Source organism: Mercenaria mercenaria, chromosome 2 (genome assembly GCF_021730395.1).
Source record: "Mercenaria mercenaria strain notata chromosome 2, MADL_Memer_1, whole genome shotgun sequence".
Classification (NCBI taxonomy): domain Eukaryota; kingdom Metazoa; phylum Mollusca; class Bivalvia; order Venerida; family Veneridae; genus Mercenaria; species Mercenaria mercenaria.
In genome coordinates, this window is record NC_069362.1 from 21,553,922 (window position 1) to 21,573,926 (window position 20,005).

At 33.1% G+C, this 20,005-nt stretch overlaps 2 protein-coding genes across 2 annotated transcripts; both read right to left on the reverse strand.

The window, feature by feature from the left end:
* Positions 1-6,272: 6,272 nt before the first annotated feature.
* On the reverse strand, positions 6,273-7,319 carry LOC123563472 (toll-like receptor 4). The gene has a single exon (XM_045356304.2). The coding sequence runs from the start codon at positions 6,960-6,962 to the stop codon at positions 6,462-6,464; it is 501 nt and encodes a 166-aa protein (XP_045212239.2). The 5' UTR covers positions 6,963-7,319; the 3' UTR covers positions 6,273-6,461.
* A 3,094-nt stretch (positions 7,320-10,413) lies between these two features.
* Positions 10,414-17,319, reverse strand: LOC123563470 (toll-like receptor 4). Its single transcript, XM_045356303.2, has one exon. The coding sequence runs from the start codon at positions 16,992-16,994 to the stop codon at positions 14,394-14,396; it is 2,601 nt and encodes an 866-aa protein (XP_045212238.2). The 5' UTR covers positions 16,995-17,319; the 3' UTR covers positions 10,414-14,393.
* Positions 17,320-20,005: the final 2,686 nt, after the last annotated feature.

Here is a 20,005-nt window from a genome sequence, read left to right on the forward strand (position 1 = left end):
TTACCCTTGTAACAAGGTAACCTACCTCCTTAAGTTGTCACCTGATTTATTATAAGCTCACTCGTAAAATATGTTCGTTTACAGCTTCCAACCCAGCACTTCAGGAAGTGAGTCACCAGAACAAGTGAAACAATCGTCATTACATACTTGTTAGTGTTTAAACGTTAACATCTTTTCTTATTTTTGAAACCATGAATATAATATTAAATACTCGAATAAAAAAAAAAACACATCATAAGAGCCTGTGACGGACGAACAGACACGATATAAATTCAAGCTCTTTAAGCATGCATTTTCATTTGGTTGTAGAGCATTTTGTCAACAATAACATGAATGCTTCAACACAGTAAGGTTTCTGTTGACGCAGAAATATAGCGCCAATACGTAATTTTCTATAAGCATTCGGCCATTACCGAAGGAACAACATGGAAGGCATGTTTTCCCGCCAAAATACAAAGAAGAAACGTTCTGCTTCCCTATTTGTCAAGAAGACCCGATATTTACGCATATTCAAGCCGAATTTTCATTACGTTTCCATCTTGACGTTTACGTCTGTAGGTGTGTTCATCCAAACATTAAGAAAATTTTCCGAACAGTGTACGAAAATGTATATAGTAATCTAGCACAGTTTCTACTGAAATATGGTACATGTATCGGAAGAATCATGTTGAGTCATTAAAACATACATGCATCATGCCTTCATACCCTGACGCCGACAAAACTTGTGAATTATTTGAACATGATTTATGGAAATTCAGTCATCCGTTTTAAAATAATGATTTCACGCAGTACATGTTTTAGTAAACTTCTTTTAAAGGCATTGACCTCTAGATCGTACAACAACAAAAAAGAAAAAAATAGATATCAAAAATTATTGCAATATTTCTTAAAGTTTTAAAACTACTCTCTTAATTTGGTAGTTTAAGACAGATTAGAAACAAAAAATCGTGTTCTAATGGTCAAAACATGACAGAACTTCAAGCGAAAATCTGGAGGCCAGTGCTTTTAAAATGGCTAAACGTGAAAGTAACTTGTGATTTTGTCTACATACTGTTTAACCTATAATGGAAATAATTTAAGACTGGTTATATTTAGGAAAAGGTGTGAAATATTTCGCATGTCACATTTTTGTTTTTACTTCAGCGTAATATAGGTTTTTAAAAAGTTTTCTTTTTACGATGCTGGCTTTGTCATTAATACCTCTAACTGCAAAAATGCACTTATTTATGATAGGTCTGTCTGTTATTTACATTAATCTAGGGGCAACATATGACTGGAAACTAACAGAAGATAAGTTCACTTTGCAAATCAGATAAACATGCAGGTATTTTAAAGAAACTGATGTTCGCGATTTTTTTACAGTTTAACTTTGCAGTGATGCATTAGCGATTTAACTGAAAAAATATAGTTCAAATACATGTTAAGCCACGTATTAGAAGAGAAAACATTTGCGTAACACTGCAGTAAATATAATTGTATGCAACATTAGTGACTTCACATAATAAACAAGAATGACTGCTGGGAATATTATACTGTTGGTTTTCTTAGAGATTTACACATTTTGTTGTGAAAAGGAAAGGCTTCCGAATCGGCTTCACAAACATATCAAAATACCTGAGGCAGATATGTCCTTAATATTGATGATGACGACATAACAATTCCGTCGGCACTGGATAATGAAATCGGTAGCATTGATTTATCAACATACGATTTTGTGTGGAATTGCACGATGAATCTGTACACCTGTTTTAAGTAGTCGTACAGCATGGAAAAAAGATCGACTAATATTAGGGAAAAGTGATCTACATGCAAGAAAATAATTACACAATTCACGAGCCTGCCTCGATGTCATTTAGCTACATTCTATTTCTTTTTCTCCGGTTCAGTTTTTGGTGCGTATGCGAAACAGCCATTACTAAATTATTCATACGCGCAACGTGCCAGACAGAATACACGTGCAAATGAAGGGCGGGAAAAATGTATCAATCGGTCTTCACGGACTTTATTGACTTCAACACAAGTGCGAGATGTAGTACATAATCGGTCTATTACGTCAGGGAATGTTGATTGACATACTTTTGCGATGGAGGACGCTGACTGCAAATTCAGCGGGAACGAGACAAAAAAAAAAACAAAAACAAAAAAAACAACGAAATATTAAATGAACAGAAATTAAAGGAAAGATCATATTTCTTAGATCAGTTAAAGGCAAAGAAAATCTCCTATATAAGTGACCCCCCCCCCCCCCCAAATACCAGACTTTTTAATCCCCAATATACAAGATCCTGTCTGGTCCAGTCTGATAAGGGTCCATAAAACCCCTGTAGACTTGACATGTAGCCTAATTATTGTCAGAGAATCATAAATTTTATTGCCTACAGGTAAATTGGTTATTTCCTGTGTTTTGCATTTTATTAATTGAAATGCTGTTGTTTTTTTAGTCTTTTTTTCAGCATGTACACAAAATTATTTTAATTCATAATATACTGATTTTGATTGCTCAGTCATGTTGAGTAATGTCCTGGCCAATTAAATTATAACTCTTATAGCAAAGCATTTCTCACTATAAAATAATTATTCAACAAACAAAATAAAAATGAAAAAAAAGATAATTGCTGGATTTTATTAGAAATTAAAGAAGCGTTCAGTTGCATTTTTAATAGATAAAGAAGGTATATAGACAGAAGGATGTTATATATTAAAAATGCTTAATTCCTCTTGTGTTGTCTAAATAATGTTAACTTTCTTTTATGTATAATAAAATCCAGCAATAAAAATATATCATTGTTCAAAATACACAATAATTTATTACTTCCGTCAGCTATGTGCCTGAATGCATTTTTTATATTTTTGATAATAAAATACAGCAATAATGAGATGTAATTGTTAAAAAACTTACTTTATTAAAAATATGATAAAACACTGTTGTATCTTATCACTTTGTTTATTTAACCCTAATTCAACCAAGCTTTCTAAACTCGTTTATTTTTTAAAAACTTTTGTCTGGCTTTTTATAGCAGAAATCAATTTTATCTCAGTCTCTTATAATTCATATATGAATGACATTGTACATTGTATTATTGTTTCTTTAACCTATGTTGTATATTGATGTACTGTACAGTGAAGAGACTATAATAAATAAATAAATAAATAAATATAAAGATGAGAACTGATTTGCTATAAAGGTGAGAAATATCACCTGCAATTTATTTACTGCACAGTAGCTATACAGTAGCTTATCATGATAAACAGAAGCAAGTCTACCAATGGTCCTGACTTGTGTATTGGCCCTTATCGCAAATACCCAGACCTTATCATCTCCATAGGCCACATACCAGGCATACCAGAATCAGTGTCTTTAAGTAGCGGCTTGTAGTTGAAAAGGAAGGAAAGTGTCCTTGCGTGAAACCCAGATAACTGGTAGTGCGTCAATATTAGAAAGACTGATGCAGAATAATTTCCCAAAGTTGTTGGTTCATGAATACAGTTGAAATGGACCTAAGATATAATGCAAGCGTCCAAAGCGCAACGATGCAAACAATAAGCAACGTCGATAAAACGTTGCGTTTTACGTCCAAAAATCGGAAGGACAGTTTGTCTACAACACAATATTGTGAAAAACTGAAAACGTAAAGTTCCCTTTTTTATTTGACATTTCATTTGCAAATTGATCACTTGTGCTGAAAATCAGACTTTTAATGGGCTTGTAGTTTTTTAAAGATGTCATTTTAGCGTATATTTGCCGATTTTTTGTCAAAATCTTATATCAGAAGGAAATCGGTTGCTCAATAAAATTATAAATGTCCGTTGTAATGTGGTGCGATACCACTTAAAAACACACTAGTCCATATGTGAATTAGATAAAGTATCATATTGTGAAGTTTCGCTTATTTTAAATCTTAATTAGATATTTTAGAAGACCTATTATGGCGGATTTTGGGCATTTTAGCGCCCTACGTTGTGACGTTCGTGACGTCATCACTGGTAACTTATTGTTGCCAAGACGCCTGAAAAATAAAAAAGGAACCATAGCGCTATAGGTGGACCAAGTTTCATCAAAATCGGAAGGAATGTCATATTTGACGAATAAGGTATCGACCTACCTTAACTCTGGATTAAGACATATAGCTCTGTTATTTTCAAAGCTTCTGACTATTATGCCCCTTTTACTGGCAAAGCTCTGGTTCAGAAAAGTCGAGCATGATGTCTTATGTACAACTCTTTTTCTAACTTTAAACTTTCATAACATATTATTTTTTTTTGAAACAAAGTCTCAATTAAGGTCTGAAATGGAGATTAACGTGCATTAACATTAGTCTACTAAATGATTGGAAAATTTGAAATTCGAAACTGGTCTGAAAACAATTCATAATGTAAATTTCTTACCCCACCAGCTTTCGTATGCAAATGCTGATCATTTTGACAGGAAAAACAGAAAATAGATAAGTGACATGCATCAATTTTAAGTATTTACCCTTACCAAAATAATGTAGATTGATGTTACCTAATAAATTAGTATGTTTTTCTTCATTCAGTTTTCAATGAAATAAATTATTTTTGTAGCATGTAATTTGGTAAACATTTGAAGAAAATTGCGTAACTGCATAAAGGGGAAATAACTTTAATGCAACTAAATATAAGTGTTATGATAAATTATAGACGATGTGTGCGTAGTATGTATTTATTTTGATTAAAACCCATTTGAGAACAATCTGGGACTGGAATTATAAGCATTTATACACTTTTACGTCCGTAAAAAGTAGGGCACCAAAAACATTTGGCTTGATTTTTTTTCAATGGAGCGAGCGCAAGCCAACTGAAACAAAAACATATTTGTGTGTGTGTGTTTCTGAAAATATACGAGCGGCAAATCTGATGAACAACTTTTTAATTTGGTGAGGCCTTATCACGGCGCCCTCGTGAAATTATTACGCCCGACGTATAGCCGCCCATCGTGTATAAATAATGATACAGCACTGTTTTGCTATAAATTATTTCTTAAATGTTACAGGGTATAGGAATAAGATAACAACGCTGTAGATGGTAATAGTACAAAGAGCAGAGTCGTAGATCCACAACATCTTGGTCACTTTTCAAATCATTTCCCTTTTTGATATCAATAAGAAATAGCGCAGAGTGTAAGAATCATATTTGTAGTTATTGTTTTTTGTTAAATTTTCAAGAGCTTGAAGAGAAACTTGCGACATGATAGGCTTTGACATTGAATTTGTTTCTGTTTACGAAATGACATTTTAGAAGTCGGAAAATTCTAAGATCTAATTTTTTTCATATCTGCCACCTATTGGCAATATTTCATTGAACTTATTTTTCTGTATGTCTGTCTATCGACCTGTGATAAGGAAATAGTCGGGTTAATATCTATCGCCCAGTCAGGTTTAAAATTTGTCTTTTTATGGTTAATATCTTTAAGGCTTGACATTGTTTGGTTGAGACGTTAAAATAAAGTTGTATGTATTTGTACAGCAACAAATTCCAAAACCAGATAATAAGGGTTGTTCAGAAATAACATAGACTTTGTCTCTCTAGCGCATATATACTTAATTGAAGCAAAGTTAAACTATAAGAATACTCCACTGGTTGAAGGTGCGGATAGAAATATCTGGCTCGAGGGTAACTGTTTAGGCAGTAACGAGGCTCTCGATCAATCAATCGATCAATCAGTCACTCATTACTCACTCAAACATTCACTCACTCACTAATTCATTCATGTCCCTTTGGTCAGATCGCTCTGTGTCTGTACTAGTAGAGGACGAATTTCGCGCCCTGTGTGGCTGCACAAAAATGTTTTGTAACGCTCTTGGGGTAAGTCTTTTATCATTTCAGCATAATTTTACAATTAGGCATACAAATGGAGACATGTTAATAAATCTACCAAATAGAGTATACAAACATTGAATTTGTCGTAAATGTTGTTGTTAATTCTCCAATCTGTTTCCAGTTGGACATGAGACTTCTTTTAGAGTATTCCACATCCTTAAGATACTTTGACAATTTAAAGAGCCTTCTTATCGATTAAATATTGGGACCCACTTTCCCAGTTTAACTCGCCATATTTGTAAATAACGTTATCTCATTTGTTTCGCTTGTCACGTAAGAATGACTGAAGATATTAAAAAGTAAAGTGGAAACTCAACTGCAACATACAAACACCATTCATGAAATAACCAATTAAAAGATTGTATTTTACCATCTATATGACAAAATTTTGTCATTAGCTAGAAGTGTAAATTCTATAACAAATGATAAGCAATGTGACTGCAAATAATGTGCAATAAAGTTTCTAGAACTTAATGAAAAGGTTTTGTAAAATATTTCGTATAGTTGTAAATGTGTTAGCATTCGAGGGCATCAGAATAAAGGTAACGTTTTGGTAAATGTTGAATTCACGAGACAAAACTACGAATTGAAACTGTTTTACAAGGAAATAATGTTGACATAAATCATTCTCTTAAGGCATCCTTGAGATTCTCCCAAAACAGAAAGTTTCCTTCTTCTTCCAAGGTATACTCTATATATGTATGGGAATCAATCCATTGCAACATCTCAGTGGACATATTTACGGTTGGAACATTTTCAAACATGACAACTAGAAGACAATTAGCCCCTTCTCGTGAGTATATACTTTCCATTCTTGCCCTGTTAAATTCATACAAACACCATTTACTTTTCAAAAATTCTTTTGATAGAATAACAACAGTCTTTCTACTCTTTCTAACAGCCTCTAGAATGTTGTCTGCAATATTGTTTCCAGGTAAAAAATCTCTATCGTGTATACACAGCTTCATTTCATTTTCTTCTAGTTTTGGAATAATCTGGTCAAGAATGAAACGTAAGTCTTCATTTGCGTAAGATATAAACGCTTCATACATAAAATGGTCAGGTTCGTTCAGATCATTATGTAGTTTCTTATATCCAAAATATTTGATTTTAGTCAACCTCATTAGATATCTGAGTTTCCACTTATTTCTGTATATAAAACCACCAACAACAATTGAAAGAAGTACAGAAATGCCAATTGAACTAAATACTGTAAACAATGTGTAGGAACGGCATTCTTTTTCAAGGTTTTGAATGCCTTGAAAAATTGTTCCACTGAAAGTGTCTTGCAAGCTTCGTCATGGAAAATGTAATCCTTGAAGTGGAGCATGCTCTTTCTGTGTTTAACCATCCACCTTAAATATTCCTTTTCGTCGCAATTCAATGGGAATGTGTTATTTCTCATGTCAATTTCGAACGTTTTACCTAACCGTTTTGCATTATATTCCAGTTTATTTTTTAGTTTGACAGGAAGCGAGCGAAAAAAAATTAAAACAAAGATTTGAAGTTAACAGACTGTTTAATGTAGTTATATCAATAGCAATAGTTTCGATGTTGTTCACACTAAGATCGAGTGTCTCTAGTTTTACATTGCTGAAAAAACCGTTGGTGGAAGGTACAATATAATATTTGATGACAAATTTAAAACTTTTACATTCACTAATTTATGAAATATGACAGGTCCATATTTTTCATCTGATAGAACTGGTCCAAGAAAGTTTTCTTGAAGTTGGAGGTTTTCAACGCTTTGAAAGTATTCAAAGAATTTTAATCCAACGTGTGAACAATAATTTCGAGCCAAATTCAGATATTTCAAATTTGGGATCGGCCCAACAGGTCCTATCCATGGTCAGCTTTTAACGAGAATTTGCAAGAATTCTCTCCCTTAATTATTGACTGTGTTAAAGCAATTCCCTTCAAATTGGACTGCCTCCCTTACATTAGCTAAAGTCGTGTCATTCATGACCTAAGTCAATAATTCTTTGTCATGGATTTTGCATTGATCTAATATTTTGCTTTAGGTAATACACGGAAATTAAGCTCGCATGTTACTCCATAGAAAGCAACAAAACTTGTAGCCAGTTTTTGTTATAAATCATGTTGTTTTATAGATTCATATAGAAGTATTATTCATGAAAAGATATAAAACGTTTCTGTAAAAAAAAAACATTATGTTAGCTTATAATATAGCGAAATTCGTGTTGTCATGTAACAGAAAATGAAAACATTTAAATAAATTTCTTTTCTTTTGAAACTTTGAATCCCGCCAAACATTGAAATCCGAAAATTATTTCATAAACGAGCTTTCCCACAAACACATGTATACATAATAGTTTTCCTCGAGAAAAACGAAACTTGTGTGAAAATACATGTATTCCCATTTTGACTGATTGTTCTTGTCCATGTAACGGTACCTTTATTTAACTTTCATGCCTAGAAGTTTACTCTTTAAAACATGATAAAATAAAGTAATAAACTACGCAATACTGTATTTGACAGGCAATGGCAAAGAAAAACCCGAGCAATTTAACAAACTTAAAAAACATACATGTTACTAAAACACGCACACACATGTTTTATTAACTGGTCTTGATCCAAGGTTTTTCATAGAAATCAAAGAAAGAATCTATTGAATTATGAATGAAGTTTCTGATTTTTTTCTGATCAGCATTGGTGTATGTGTATCATAGAGATCCTAACTCATTTTTTTAAACAATTAGCTCTGATTCATCCTATCTACTTATTTATAGTGTCTAAGTTACTTGATTATACATAAATAAAATATGCCATTCAGATATGTGTTTATACATACTATACAATTCAATCATGAAATCAAATTTATCGTGTAAACTAAAGTCTTTAGCTGTACAGGTGGCTGTTTTTCATGCTTTCCACGAACAAAACCGTGACAAAAAAAATGTAGTTCGTACTAAAGAGATAATCCTACAGTGCAAACTCATGGAAAGCATGCCATTTTTTTTTTCAAGCTTGGATTTCATTTCTAAAATAGACATGATATTGCGCGTCTGTTAATTTCACCCTTTCTTTGCACATCGTGGAAACCATTCTGTGTCTTTTGTTTATTAATAAATAAATGTACACATTCTCTCGACCCTCTCACCAGCTTTCAATGAGCGCTTAACTTGCAAATTACGCTATTTCATTAGAAAATTATTCTTTGAAATAGTTTTTCTCCTGTCGTCGAATGTTTCAATATTCCAAAGATATTTAGCTTTCAGTCAAAAATTATGCAATTTCTGTTGATTCGTATTGTTCTCATAAACAGTTTGGTGAAAAATCAAAGCTCTGTTCTATTCTGTTCTTTTCATTTTTTTTCTATTTTTTGACTAATTAGACAATTATGAACGTTATTATTTCAAAAGACTATATTGAATCGTACGTCGGTTGTTGGTATATGCAGTTCCGTAAATTAACACGGTTTAAGTTTCATCAAAACTTTAAGAAATCCACACGTTTTTTATTTCTTGATATACTTTGAAGTAAAATGGAAGCAAGAAGCCTTTACCCTATTACACTTAAAATTATATTATTGTATTGTTTATAAAGTCAAGAATACCTACATATGTGATAATGAATTGTCATACTTTGGAAAATATGATTTATTTGCCTCTAAAGTAAAAGAAATTGAAAAGTTTACTGTTTTCCACTATATGTTCAATAAAAGCGACGGTGATACTTTTAAAACAAAATTGGAAGCAAGAAGATGTTCAGTTAGAATAAATATTTTCACATTAAATTGAAGAGAAGAAATTGAAGTTTACTGTCATATCTGGTAAAATATTCACAAACCAAAAGACATATTTGAAATTAATCATTAAAACTAAATTTCCTCTATAATTTATTGCTCAAAGAAATATCAATAGGGAAACCAATATTGATTATCGGATAATTTTCAAGGGGGACAACCTACTATGATAAGCCAATCAAATATAATAAAAGCTGGGGATGCATGAATGAAGTATGTTGCCAGAAAAATCTAAATATTCGACAGATTCTGGTGGAGGGAAAACTCGTAAAGACGGTACAGATAAATTGATGTTGCAAGCAGCTAATTCCACTCTTTTACACTTTTTTGACATTATCGGCTGAGTTTTATGTAAATCGATATTGTCATTTTCAAGAAAGTGACAGTTTTTATTGACAATACTTATGTTACGCAAGAAGTCATTTTGCATAAATGGGTAGTCTAAAGTATCGTTGATAATATCATTGTGGTTTTCAATGGGTTCTTTCTGAAATAAAAATGGGTTATGAACGCCGTGTACACATTAAGCTTAAGCCGATGCAGTTGTGCGCAAGGGGTGTTGCACACTTCATTACCTCTCATGAACAGACTCAGTCAAGCCGAGTCTGCTATTATTTTGCTTTGTTGCGTTGGAGTTCCTTATAGATTTTATATCATTGAGTATTGATAAGCTTTATTTATAATTTTATATAGAAAAAAAGAGAGAAGATAAACGCGGCTACGTAATACAACAATTGTTAGTGTAAAATGAAATATGTAGATATCACTTCCCTACAAGTAACTTGAAAAATGTAACCAAGCTAAATAAATGAATATGCTGTAGAGTTCTGTTTATTTCAGCTTTTGTATTCACATGTTCGCTTGTAGCAATTGAACAAAGACGTTACAAATAAAAATCGCAACAATCAGACATGTATTGATTGGTGATGATTTATCAGTCTTAGCTGTCATTATTTATAGATTTGTACATCGTATTATTTCGAGGTATTTTGAGGCATTTTACATGATAAATGAAAGATTTTTACTAAAACATTTACGCCTTTTATTAAAACTTTTAAACTGCTTGAAAATTAATCTAAAGTAAAAAATAGCATCTCATTATCATAAGAATGACCCAATAAACAATTAAGGCATGTCTAAACCGTGCAGTATTATTAGATTATTTAACATTGTTCTGTACAAAACGGAAATCTACAATCCACAAACTCCATATTTTTTTTTCATATTGGACTCCAGTCCCAAAAATCCATATCTTTTTCATATTGGACGGGACAACTCTTCCGATTCCTTATAAGGAGTTTTGGAATTACTTCCCTTGTATATAGCGACAGCAGTAAATACTTTTTGAAAAAATCGATAAGAACGAAACATGTTAGTGTAAGCACTCAATTTCTTAGTTAGAACGTTTCCCATCCAATTATCATGGTTTCGGTTCAAAATTTCACGAAAAGTTGTTTTCGAAACTTTATTGCACCACGAGTAGATCTAAATGTATATCTAGAATTTATGTGTTATCAGAGAAGAACGTATTTTAAATCAATGTGTTTTTTTGTTTGTTTGCGAGTTAAAATGTATGAAGTTTTCTTTCTACATCTATCTTTTTGAGGTGTGAAATAAAGAGGTAATTTAACAGTGTTTAGTACAATACTGAATTCAGTTGGACTTGTGCACAGCAGTAATAACCCATATTTGGATTATTCCTGCGGTGAACTCGTCCAATAGAATTCAGTATTGTAATAGCCTCATAATATGTGGACGAGTACCGAGCTGAGAAAACCATAGCGGCTCGTCCAATATGGTTTTCCCAGCTGGGTACGAGTGCAAATATATCTCGTATTGTACAGTACAATGTTAAATAACCTTTTTATTCTATATCTGTTTTATTTTAGTTTAAATTAAAAATGATTCACTGAATATTGTATTTTTCAAGACGCATAATCAAACTCTGTACATAGAGCGTATACTTCACCCGATTTACATTTGGAACATTTTCACGCGTTTCGGGCTTTATCGTAGGTTTAACATGGGACAGTTGAAATGTCCAAATACGGAAAAATACAATCGTTTTTTTTTTTTGTACGCACGTGCGCCCAATACGGTAATATATTGTACGGTCACGTGTTGCAAATAAACGTTCACGATTGGGTACATAAAATAGATAAAGAATAAAAACCAGTCTCAAAAGTATAATGAATATGACTACATAGTACATACAAAGTGCAAATAAATTAGCTAGAGCGGGATTGTAAAAATTCTCGATTGGTTGTATCTGTAAGGCAAATACTTAATCTTTAAACAACAAAAGGAGTATGGTTTACATTCAGAAGCATTTAATATAAAACAGCATATTTAAATATAACATATTTACTCAACACTTGCCACCATTGTATATAATTTATCTGCAAGCACAGGAACTATTTCTAATTAATTTTAATGTACCAATCATTTTCCTATTATACGTTTATTTGTTAATCACCATGCATAAATGTTACCTACAGGCTTCTTTGTTTCGATAAGGTCTATAAACACCTTATAGAGGTCTTTAACAATTACCAGACCTCTTGTACTTCTACTGTTTACACGAAAATTACGACGATAAATCTCAAGTGCCTGCAGCGGAAACGAACCCGAGTCGCCCGGATGCTAATCCAATGCTCTAACCACTGAGCCAAACTGTCGATACACTTAAGCAGTTGTCAGAGATTAAGGTTATGCGTAAGCGACCGTAACAATGCAGTAGAAGCATGAGCTGTCCGTGCATGTCATTTACGGCGCACGCGTGATAGACTCCGTAAATAACAGTATTACTTGTTTCAAAAAAGTCCGTTTTTAACGGTTTTAAGTGAAAAATTTCCGACCAGTTTTACATATCTTGAAAATTGATCTAAACATGACTTTGCTGTAAAGTTTTAACATTCAATTCTAAACAGGTATTGATATTTGTCTGAAAGTTAATACGGGCATAAACTTCCGTCTAAGCGGAGAATGCTTCATGAAACAGGACATTTTATTTTACAAAGAAAAGTAATAACAATGATATAATTGCAAAAAAATACAAACACCATAAATTTCCTCCAAGTTAATTATTAATCTGCTAATGAAAATTGTGACGATTTTTCTGCACAATTAACATGGAACATAAATAACGAAGTTGCATTTTAGAAAATGACCCATTTAAATATTCGGGCGTGTCTGAAATAAGATTGACGGTTAAAACATATTCAAAGGCAATTTTTAGGTATTAGTAATTGGTGGAAAACTGGTCAAAGTACATTTTTCGTTTCTGAAAAATGTTCGTTAATTCATATCAAACTTAAAAGTTGACATTTTTATGTCTAAAACTGTCAGTTTCCGGGATTCTATACTTGTACTGACTATACATCCGCAAGTAACTGACAACTTATTCACGTTAATCAGATGTGGAGGACCAGAACGACTTTAAACGAAATAATGTTTATTCAAACCGTTACCATATCACTGAAAACAGAGGCCTCGAGCTACAAACCTCTTAATTAGTAGTACTCATAACTTTCATTATCAAGAAGACAGAAGGTTTTTAAATCTTCTTGATCTTGTGCGCGCAGCTTTTTTTTTAGCACATTTCGTTGTGACTTCTTGACGCGCGTTTTTTAGGGTCGGATTAATTTGCCTTCATTGGGGAAATACAAGAACAACAGAAAAAACCCCACAAAATTTCAGTATCTCTAGAAAAGTACTAACATTAATATTTTATATAGTTCATATTTTTTATTTAATTTACCTATATATCAACAATACGAACATGCCTGTGTATAATTTTACCTGTTTTCCTTTAGAAAATAAGCTGAACTTTTATACATGTATCTTACAAAGTTGTCATGGTGGTATGAGTATTAGCACTTTCTTAATAAAAAGTATTCAAAACTTGAGTGTTTTCTATTATTCCTATGTTGTTCGCGTTACACTGATTGGTGTATATTATTCACACCGATCGAGAAGATATACTCTTGGGAGAAATGCCTAGCTTGTTAAGATTATTTCACCAAAAATATCCAGGAGAACCCAATTACGCTATTTGTGGGTAACGTAACGGGCACGCATCATTTAATGGCTAACGTGATACGGATGATACGCATTTCTTGTGATAATGTAATGATAAATCTATATCAATACTTTATACGGCAATGTATATAACTGAATGAACTTAGTTTCTTAAAATAACTATGTAAAAAAAAAACTTATAAAATACCATCCGCATCAAATGACTAATTGACTAGACACACATCGATGATCTCAGAAAGAGACTATAATCTTCCCAATATTTCCCAAATGTGCACGGATTTTTCATGCAATACAAAATGTCATGTCCTAATTGCTGACAAATATATTTACAGGTGCGTAGCAAGTTGGGCATTTTGTTATGTTAATAGTATAAATTGTAGCACATATTGTCTTGACCCTTCTTCTAATCATTTGTTTTTAATCATACATTAATCAACAAAGAAGCATGTAGGTAAGTCAGCTATCATTCTCGGAATAGGTCTGCATAGTGTTTATAGACCTGTGAGTAGATTTAAAAACCTCGCTCGTTACGCCCGCTCGGTTCACAAATCCCTCACAGGTCTATAAACACAATGCAGACCTATTCCTTAAACAATAACTTACGAAGTAAATAATTCGTCCCCTTAATGCAAAAAGGTACCATGAGCATATGAATAAAGAAGGCACTTGGTACCTTTTTGCATTAAGGGGACGATATATTTAAACTACAAAAAGCTATGAAGCTACGAACTGAAGCTATTTTCAAAAGTCATTCACTTAAGGCATCCTTGAGATTCTCCCAAAAAAGAAGGTTGCCTTCTTCTTCCGTGGTATATTCTATATATGTATTGGATTGAATCCATTGCAACATCTCGGTTGACATATTTCCGGTCGGAACGTTTTCAAACATGACAACTAGAAGACAATTATCTCCTTCTCTTGAGTAAATACTTTCCATTCTTGCCATGTTGAACTCGTATAAGCACCATTTACTTTTCAAAAATTCTTTTGATAGAATAACAACAGTCTTTCTACTCTTTCTGATAGCTTCTAGAATGTTGTCGGCAATATTGTTTCCAGGTAAAAAATCTCTATCGTGTATACACAACTTCATTTCATGTTCTTCTAGTTTTGGAATAATCTTGTCAAGAATGAAACGTAAATCTTCATTTGCGTAAGATATAAACGCGTCATACATAAAATGTTCAGGTTCATTCAGGCCATTATGTAGTTTTGTATATCCAAAATGTTTGACTTTAGTTAACCTCATGAGATATCTGAGCTTCCACCTATTCCTGTAGAGAAAGCCACCGACAACGATTGCAAGAAATACAGAAATTCCTATAGAACAAAAAACTATTATAAGAGTATACGATCGACATTCGTTATCAAGGTGTCTAACTTCTTTAACAAATTGTTCGACTGAAAGCGCCGCACCCGTTTTATCGTGAAAAATGTAATCTTTGAAGTGGAGCATATTATGTGCGTGTTTTACCATCCATTTTAAATATTCTTTTCCGTTACAACTTACTGTGAATGTATTGTTTCTGAGGTCAATTGTAAACTGCTTACCAAGACGTTCGCTATTAGATTCCAGTTTGTTTCTTAGTACAGCAGGAAGCGTTTGAAAAAAATTGAATTTTAAATTCAGATGTACTAGATTGTTTAATGTATTCACATCAATTGTCCAAGTTTCAATATTGTTAACACTCAGATCAAGGGTCTCTAGTTTGGACATTGTTGAAAATATCGATGGTGGGAGGTACGATATGATATTTGACGATAAATTCAAACATTTAACATTTACCATTTTTATGAAAATAAAGGGTCCCTTATTTTCATCGGAAAGAACTAGTCCAAGAAAATTTTCTTGAAGCTGAAGATTTTCAACACTTCCAATCAAATCGAAGAACTGTAATCCAACATGGGAACAATAATTGCGAGATAAGTTCAGATATTTCAAATTTGGGAAAGGGCCAATAGGTCCTATCCAAGAATGAAGAATGTTGCCCGAAAAGTCCATATATTCCATATATACTGGTAGTGGAAAAATAGGAAAACTTGTTAGACTATATTGCATGTCACACTGAGCAAATTCCACTCTTCTCAACTTCTTTGGAAATTTTGGCCAATCTTTTTTTGTGTCGATTTTGTCATTTTCAAAGAAGGGGCAGTATTCCTTCAGGGTGCTTATGTTTTGCAAAAAACTGTTTTGCATAAACGGACAGTCGGAATAGCCGTTGATTAATTCATTGACGTTTCCAGTGGGTTCCTTTTCATAAAGAATCGGATTGTGTGCGGTGTTTTGAAAGTTTCCATAAAATTCTTCCAAATTAGACATGCATCCCAATTGTAGTAAATATGGTCCAAAGGTAAACTTGTTGTCTTCTACTTGCAGAATGTTCAAAGATTCTGGAATCATTATTAGGGCATTTGTTTCAATTAACTGAATTCGATTACTGTTCAAGAGAATTTCAGTCAGTGTTGTGTTCCAAAGGTAGCATAGGTCTCGCTTTCTTAGCCGTGTTCCCATACCAAAGGTACTATGTACTTTAGAGACGTTTAAAATTTTGATTTTAGTAAATTGCAAGCTGTATGAAATATTTCTCAACATGCGAAATCCAAGATTTAAGTTCTGAGATAAATCTAAGATTTCTAAATCTGGGAGGTTTTTAAAAGCTCCGGCATGTATGTTTTCTATATTGCATGCAGACAAATTCAGAGTTCTTACGTGAGGAAGATTTTGCAATGAAACATTTGTAAGATGAGAAATATTACAGTTTCCGTTCAATCCAGACAGTGTCACAGTGTGTAACTTCTTGATTTTGCGATAAGTTACCGGAAACACTTTGTTTCTCAATCCATCCATGTTAAGTACTTCAAGGTGAGTTAGATATGATAAATCCGGATATGCTGTTTGACCACTTATATTCACATTCAAATTACCATTCAACATAAGTATCTTAATTGATAACGGAAATTTAAACGTATGTTGAACTGTTTCGTCATATATAGCCAATGTGTTATTGCTCATGTCAATTAATTTGAGACGATCAAAGTTAATGAAAGAATCCTTTCCAATAGAACTGATATTATTGTCTCCAAGAAATAACTCATGAAGTTTATCACAACCTTGCAAGTCGAAATATTCAATGCTTTTGTAACCATTCCTCTCCAGATGTAAGACTGAAACATTGTATTTAGCTATGTTGCCTATAAATTCACAGATTTCACGTATTGAAAAGTATGTATTTGAACAGTCCATCCGATTATAATTGTCACACAAACATACTCCATCTGGTCCACAAATAAAATAATTTGACTCCGCTAAACAAATGATTAAAGGCAATATTTTTACTCCGATTTTCATTTTCTCAACACTTGTACAGTCTAAATGTATATTCAATTTACTCTGCTTGCATATTGACGAGATATAACGCACTAGCTCCTTTAATTAGTTTAATGTTGGAATTAGACTTAGTTCAATTTTGGATATTTAACAACTGATTTCAAATACGTCCTTGTTTCGTCCATTAGTATGTTAGCTTTTAGATAAAGTAACTATCAGTTGTGTAAAGTAGTCGGAAATAAATGTATTTAGTCTATTGATTAATGATAATTGAATTTTAGACAATCTCTATCAGAAAGAGAACGAACCATACACTTTGTAAAATCTTTAACCCACAAAATACTGATAGCGATTAGAATACTTGTAGTCTTAGATACATTTTACTGTGCATATCTCAAGTTTATTGACTGCTTTTTAGGGTCATTTTTCAAGTTTATTGTCTGCTTATTCAAAGGATATTATCAAAAATGTTTCAAAGGGCAATATATTACATTATTTCCATGGTGCCTGCCAAAATGTAATAGTTCTTTGCAAATAAAATATTCAAATGTGTAGCCTTATCAAAAGTTAACTCGTTACTGCCAATTTCAGAAAAGCTCGCCGAATGGGCGTTTACATCAAACGCAGGTAGTAAATGACGTAGCTGTCACTGTAGTGTTCGGTAAGAGAGTAATTTGATGACGCCTGTAGATTGCTCCGCCCAAACGTATATTTCTGTCGGTAGCAGTGGAAAGCAACCTCGTAAAGTGTTAGTTACAAAAGTGAAATATTACGGGAGTTTATTTCTGGGTAATCCTGCATAATCATACATGTGCATGTACACATACGCAGCATATCACTTAAAACTATTTACATTATAGATCTGAACTGTCTGAAGATCGACATTGATGTGTATAATTTGTATTTATAAGCAACTCTCGACGAAATACAACACAGCTGGTTTCATACATGTATTTATTTTGAATTGATGTATCTACAGTTTGATTACCAGGTCATACGTGTTTACACGCTTTCAAACCAAAATTTCTCTACTTACATTTAATGAACTTTCTAATTTTTTATTATGTTTTGTTTCAGCTTGTGCTCAAGATTTTCTTAAACTAGAAACGCTAAATTAAGGAAGCAGGAATTAAGGTTACAAAACGCAATCTTTAATGTTTACAAAAACGAACTGTATATAGTCTTCGTATTATATCCACGGATGTCAGTCATGGATTTTTTTTCAAACGCGGAAAATACCGCTTATTATCGATGTTGTATTCCACATTGAACTATAAGGTTCGTTTACCCATTTTGCTTTCAATTGTGAAAAAACAAACTCGGCAATACATGTATTTATTTAAAACTACATGCAGTATCTTGTCAAAATACAACTGAAAGTTTTGTGCCTAGAATTGAGAACGTCTGGTAATACCTAGTACATTTTGTATAATGCCTTTCTTCTGTTTCAAGCTTTAGTCTGATTGTGGCAAGTGCTTCTGTCTTTGCGACCAGTGCAGACCAATGTCAGCATGCACGGTTCGCCATTCAGTCTGTATCTTTTTGTAAGCATCCCTTTTAACAGTTAATGGTACTGTCCAAGTTGAAAGATGGACAAGTTCATTATAAACATTTAGCAGGGTAAGGGTTAAGAGCGCAGCTTACTGCATTTCGTTCTTGTTACACAGAGAATAGAAACCTAAGATCATGCACCAGATTTTGTAATAAAAAGCTTTATTGTCCAGTTTAGATGTCATGTTGATTGCTATTTTAGCGCGCCAATTATGACCGATGTCACTCTATTGAACATGCTTTCAGGACACTGTTATATTATAGCACTAAGTCTTGTTCAGTAATTCCTTTCTTCTACACATGTGTATCGGACAATTCTGTAAAGAGCGCAACGTGCGCTGAGTGCGACCGATTAAATCGAAGGCAGACTTGGCATTTTTATTTTATTTTCATGTTTGCTTCAAAAATTACTACAACTCGTTTAAATCGGTCAACCATGTTGTTGTACTTATATAATAGACTGGCCCGGTTTGTAGGTTGGTCAGGACTACGATATGTATTGTATTTTGCCATCGACTTATTTCTATAAAATGCTTCTTCCCCTTCTGTTTGGATCCGTCCATGTTTACAAACACGTTTGTTTATTTTATGGACTGTAAATGGTGCAGATAAACACGCAGCCATTTTTTAATAAAAACTAATAAGCATTTCCTTTCCTACGATGCGAGGTAATCCGATTGTCGGTAAAAATACAAAGTGATGTGGTCACTATAATTATACCTCCGAGTCTGATTACCACATCCAGTCTTCCAGGTTTCAAGTGGGTTAATTTAGGTTGCCTTAAGGAGGCAGTAAACAGTTTTCAGCTGTTAGTGTCGAATTGGCCGGGTGAAATTTACAAATAAGAGGCAATTTACGGAATGAAGTGCATATTTGAACTTCTAAATAATAATAATTGCTAGAATTGAAGTTTCAGCGGCTAGAATTGAGTTTCATTTATTTAAAGAAAATCAGTTGAGTAGCCTTGATCTTGATAGTATGACGTAATGACTTGCAGGAGCGTATACATGCTTCCTCTGAGCTAGCTTAAAGTGGGGTTGTCATTTTAGCAGGGGCCTCAGGAAAAGTGTAATAGTGAAAAAACGGTACGGATGGCCCATATATTTCAGCTTATTTTCAGATTTTACAGTGTTACTGGAGTATGGAACAGTGTAGCAATTGGGGCTATCATTTTCAGGGAATTTTCTGCAGCAACTGAAAAATTGGCAAATTTAGCTTTTTTCGTCATCAGTTTCCGCGACCGGGAGAGCACAAAATTCAGGTCTTGTAAACAGAAAACTAGATATTAGAGATGTATTGCAGATGGTTTGTAACGATAGACATACAGTGATGTTAATGTTGCAATATCTTTATTTCAGGTGTGTGGTTACAGACTTTTGTGTGAGGTTTTGAAAGTTAGGTAGGCGACTCTAGGCCGAGAAGCTCAGAAAACTGTTTACTGCTTCCTAAGGTATTAAATCACTAATAGAGTACCTCCTTTT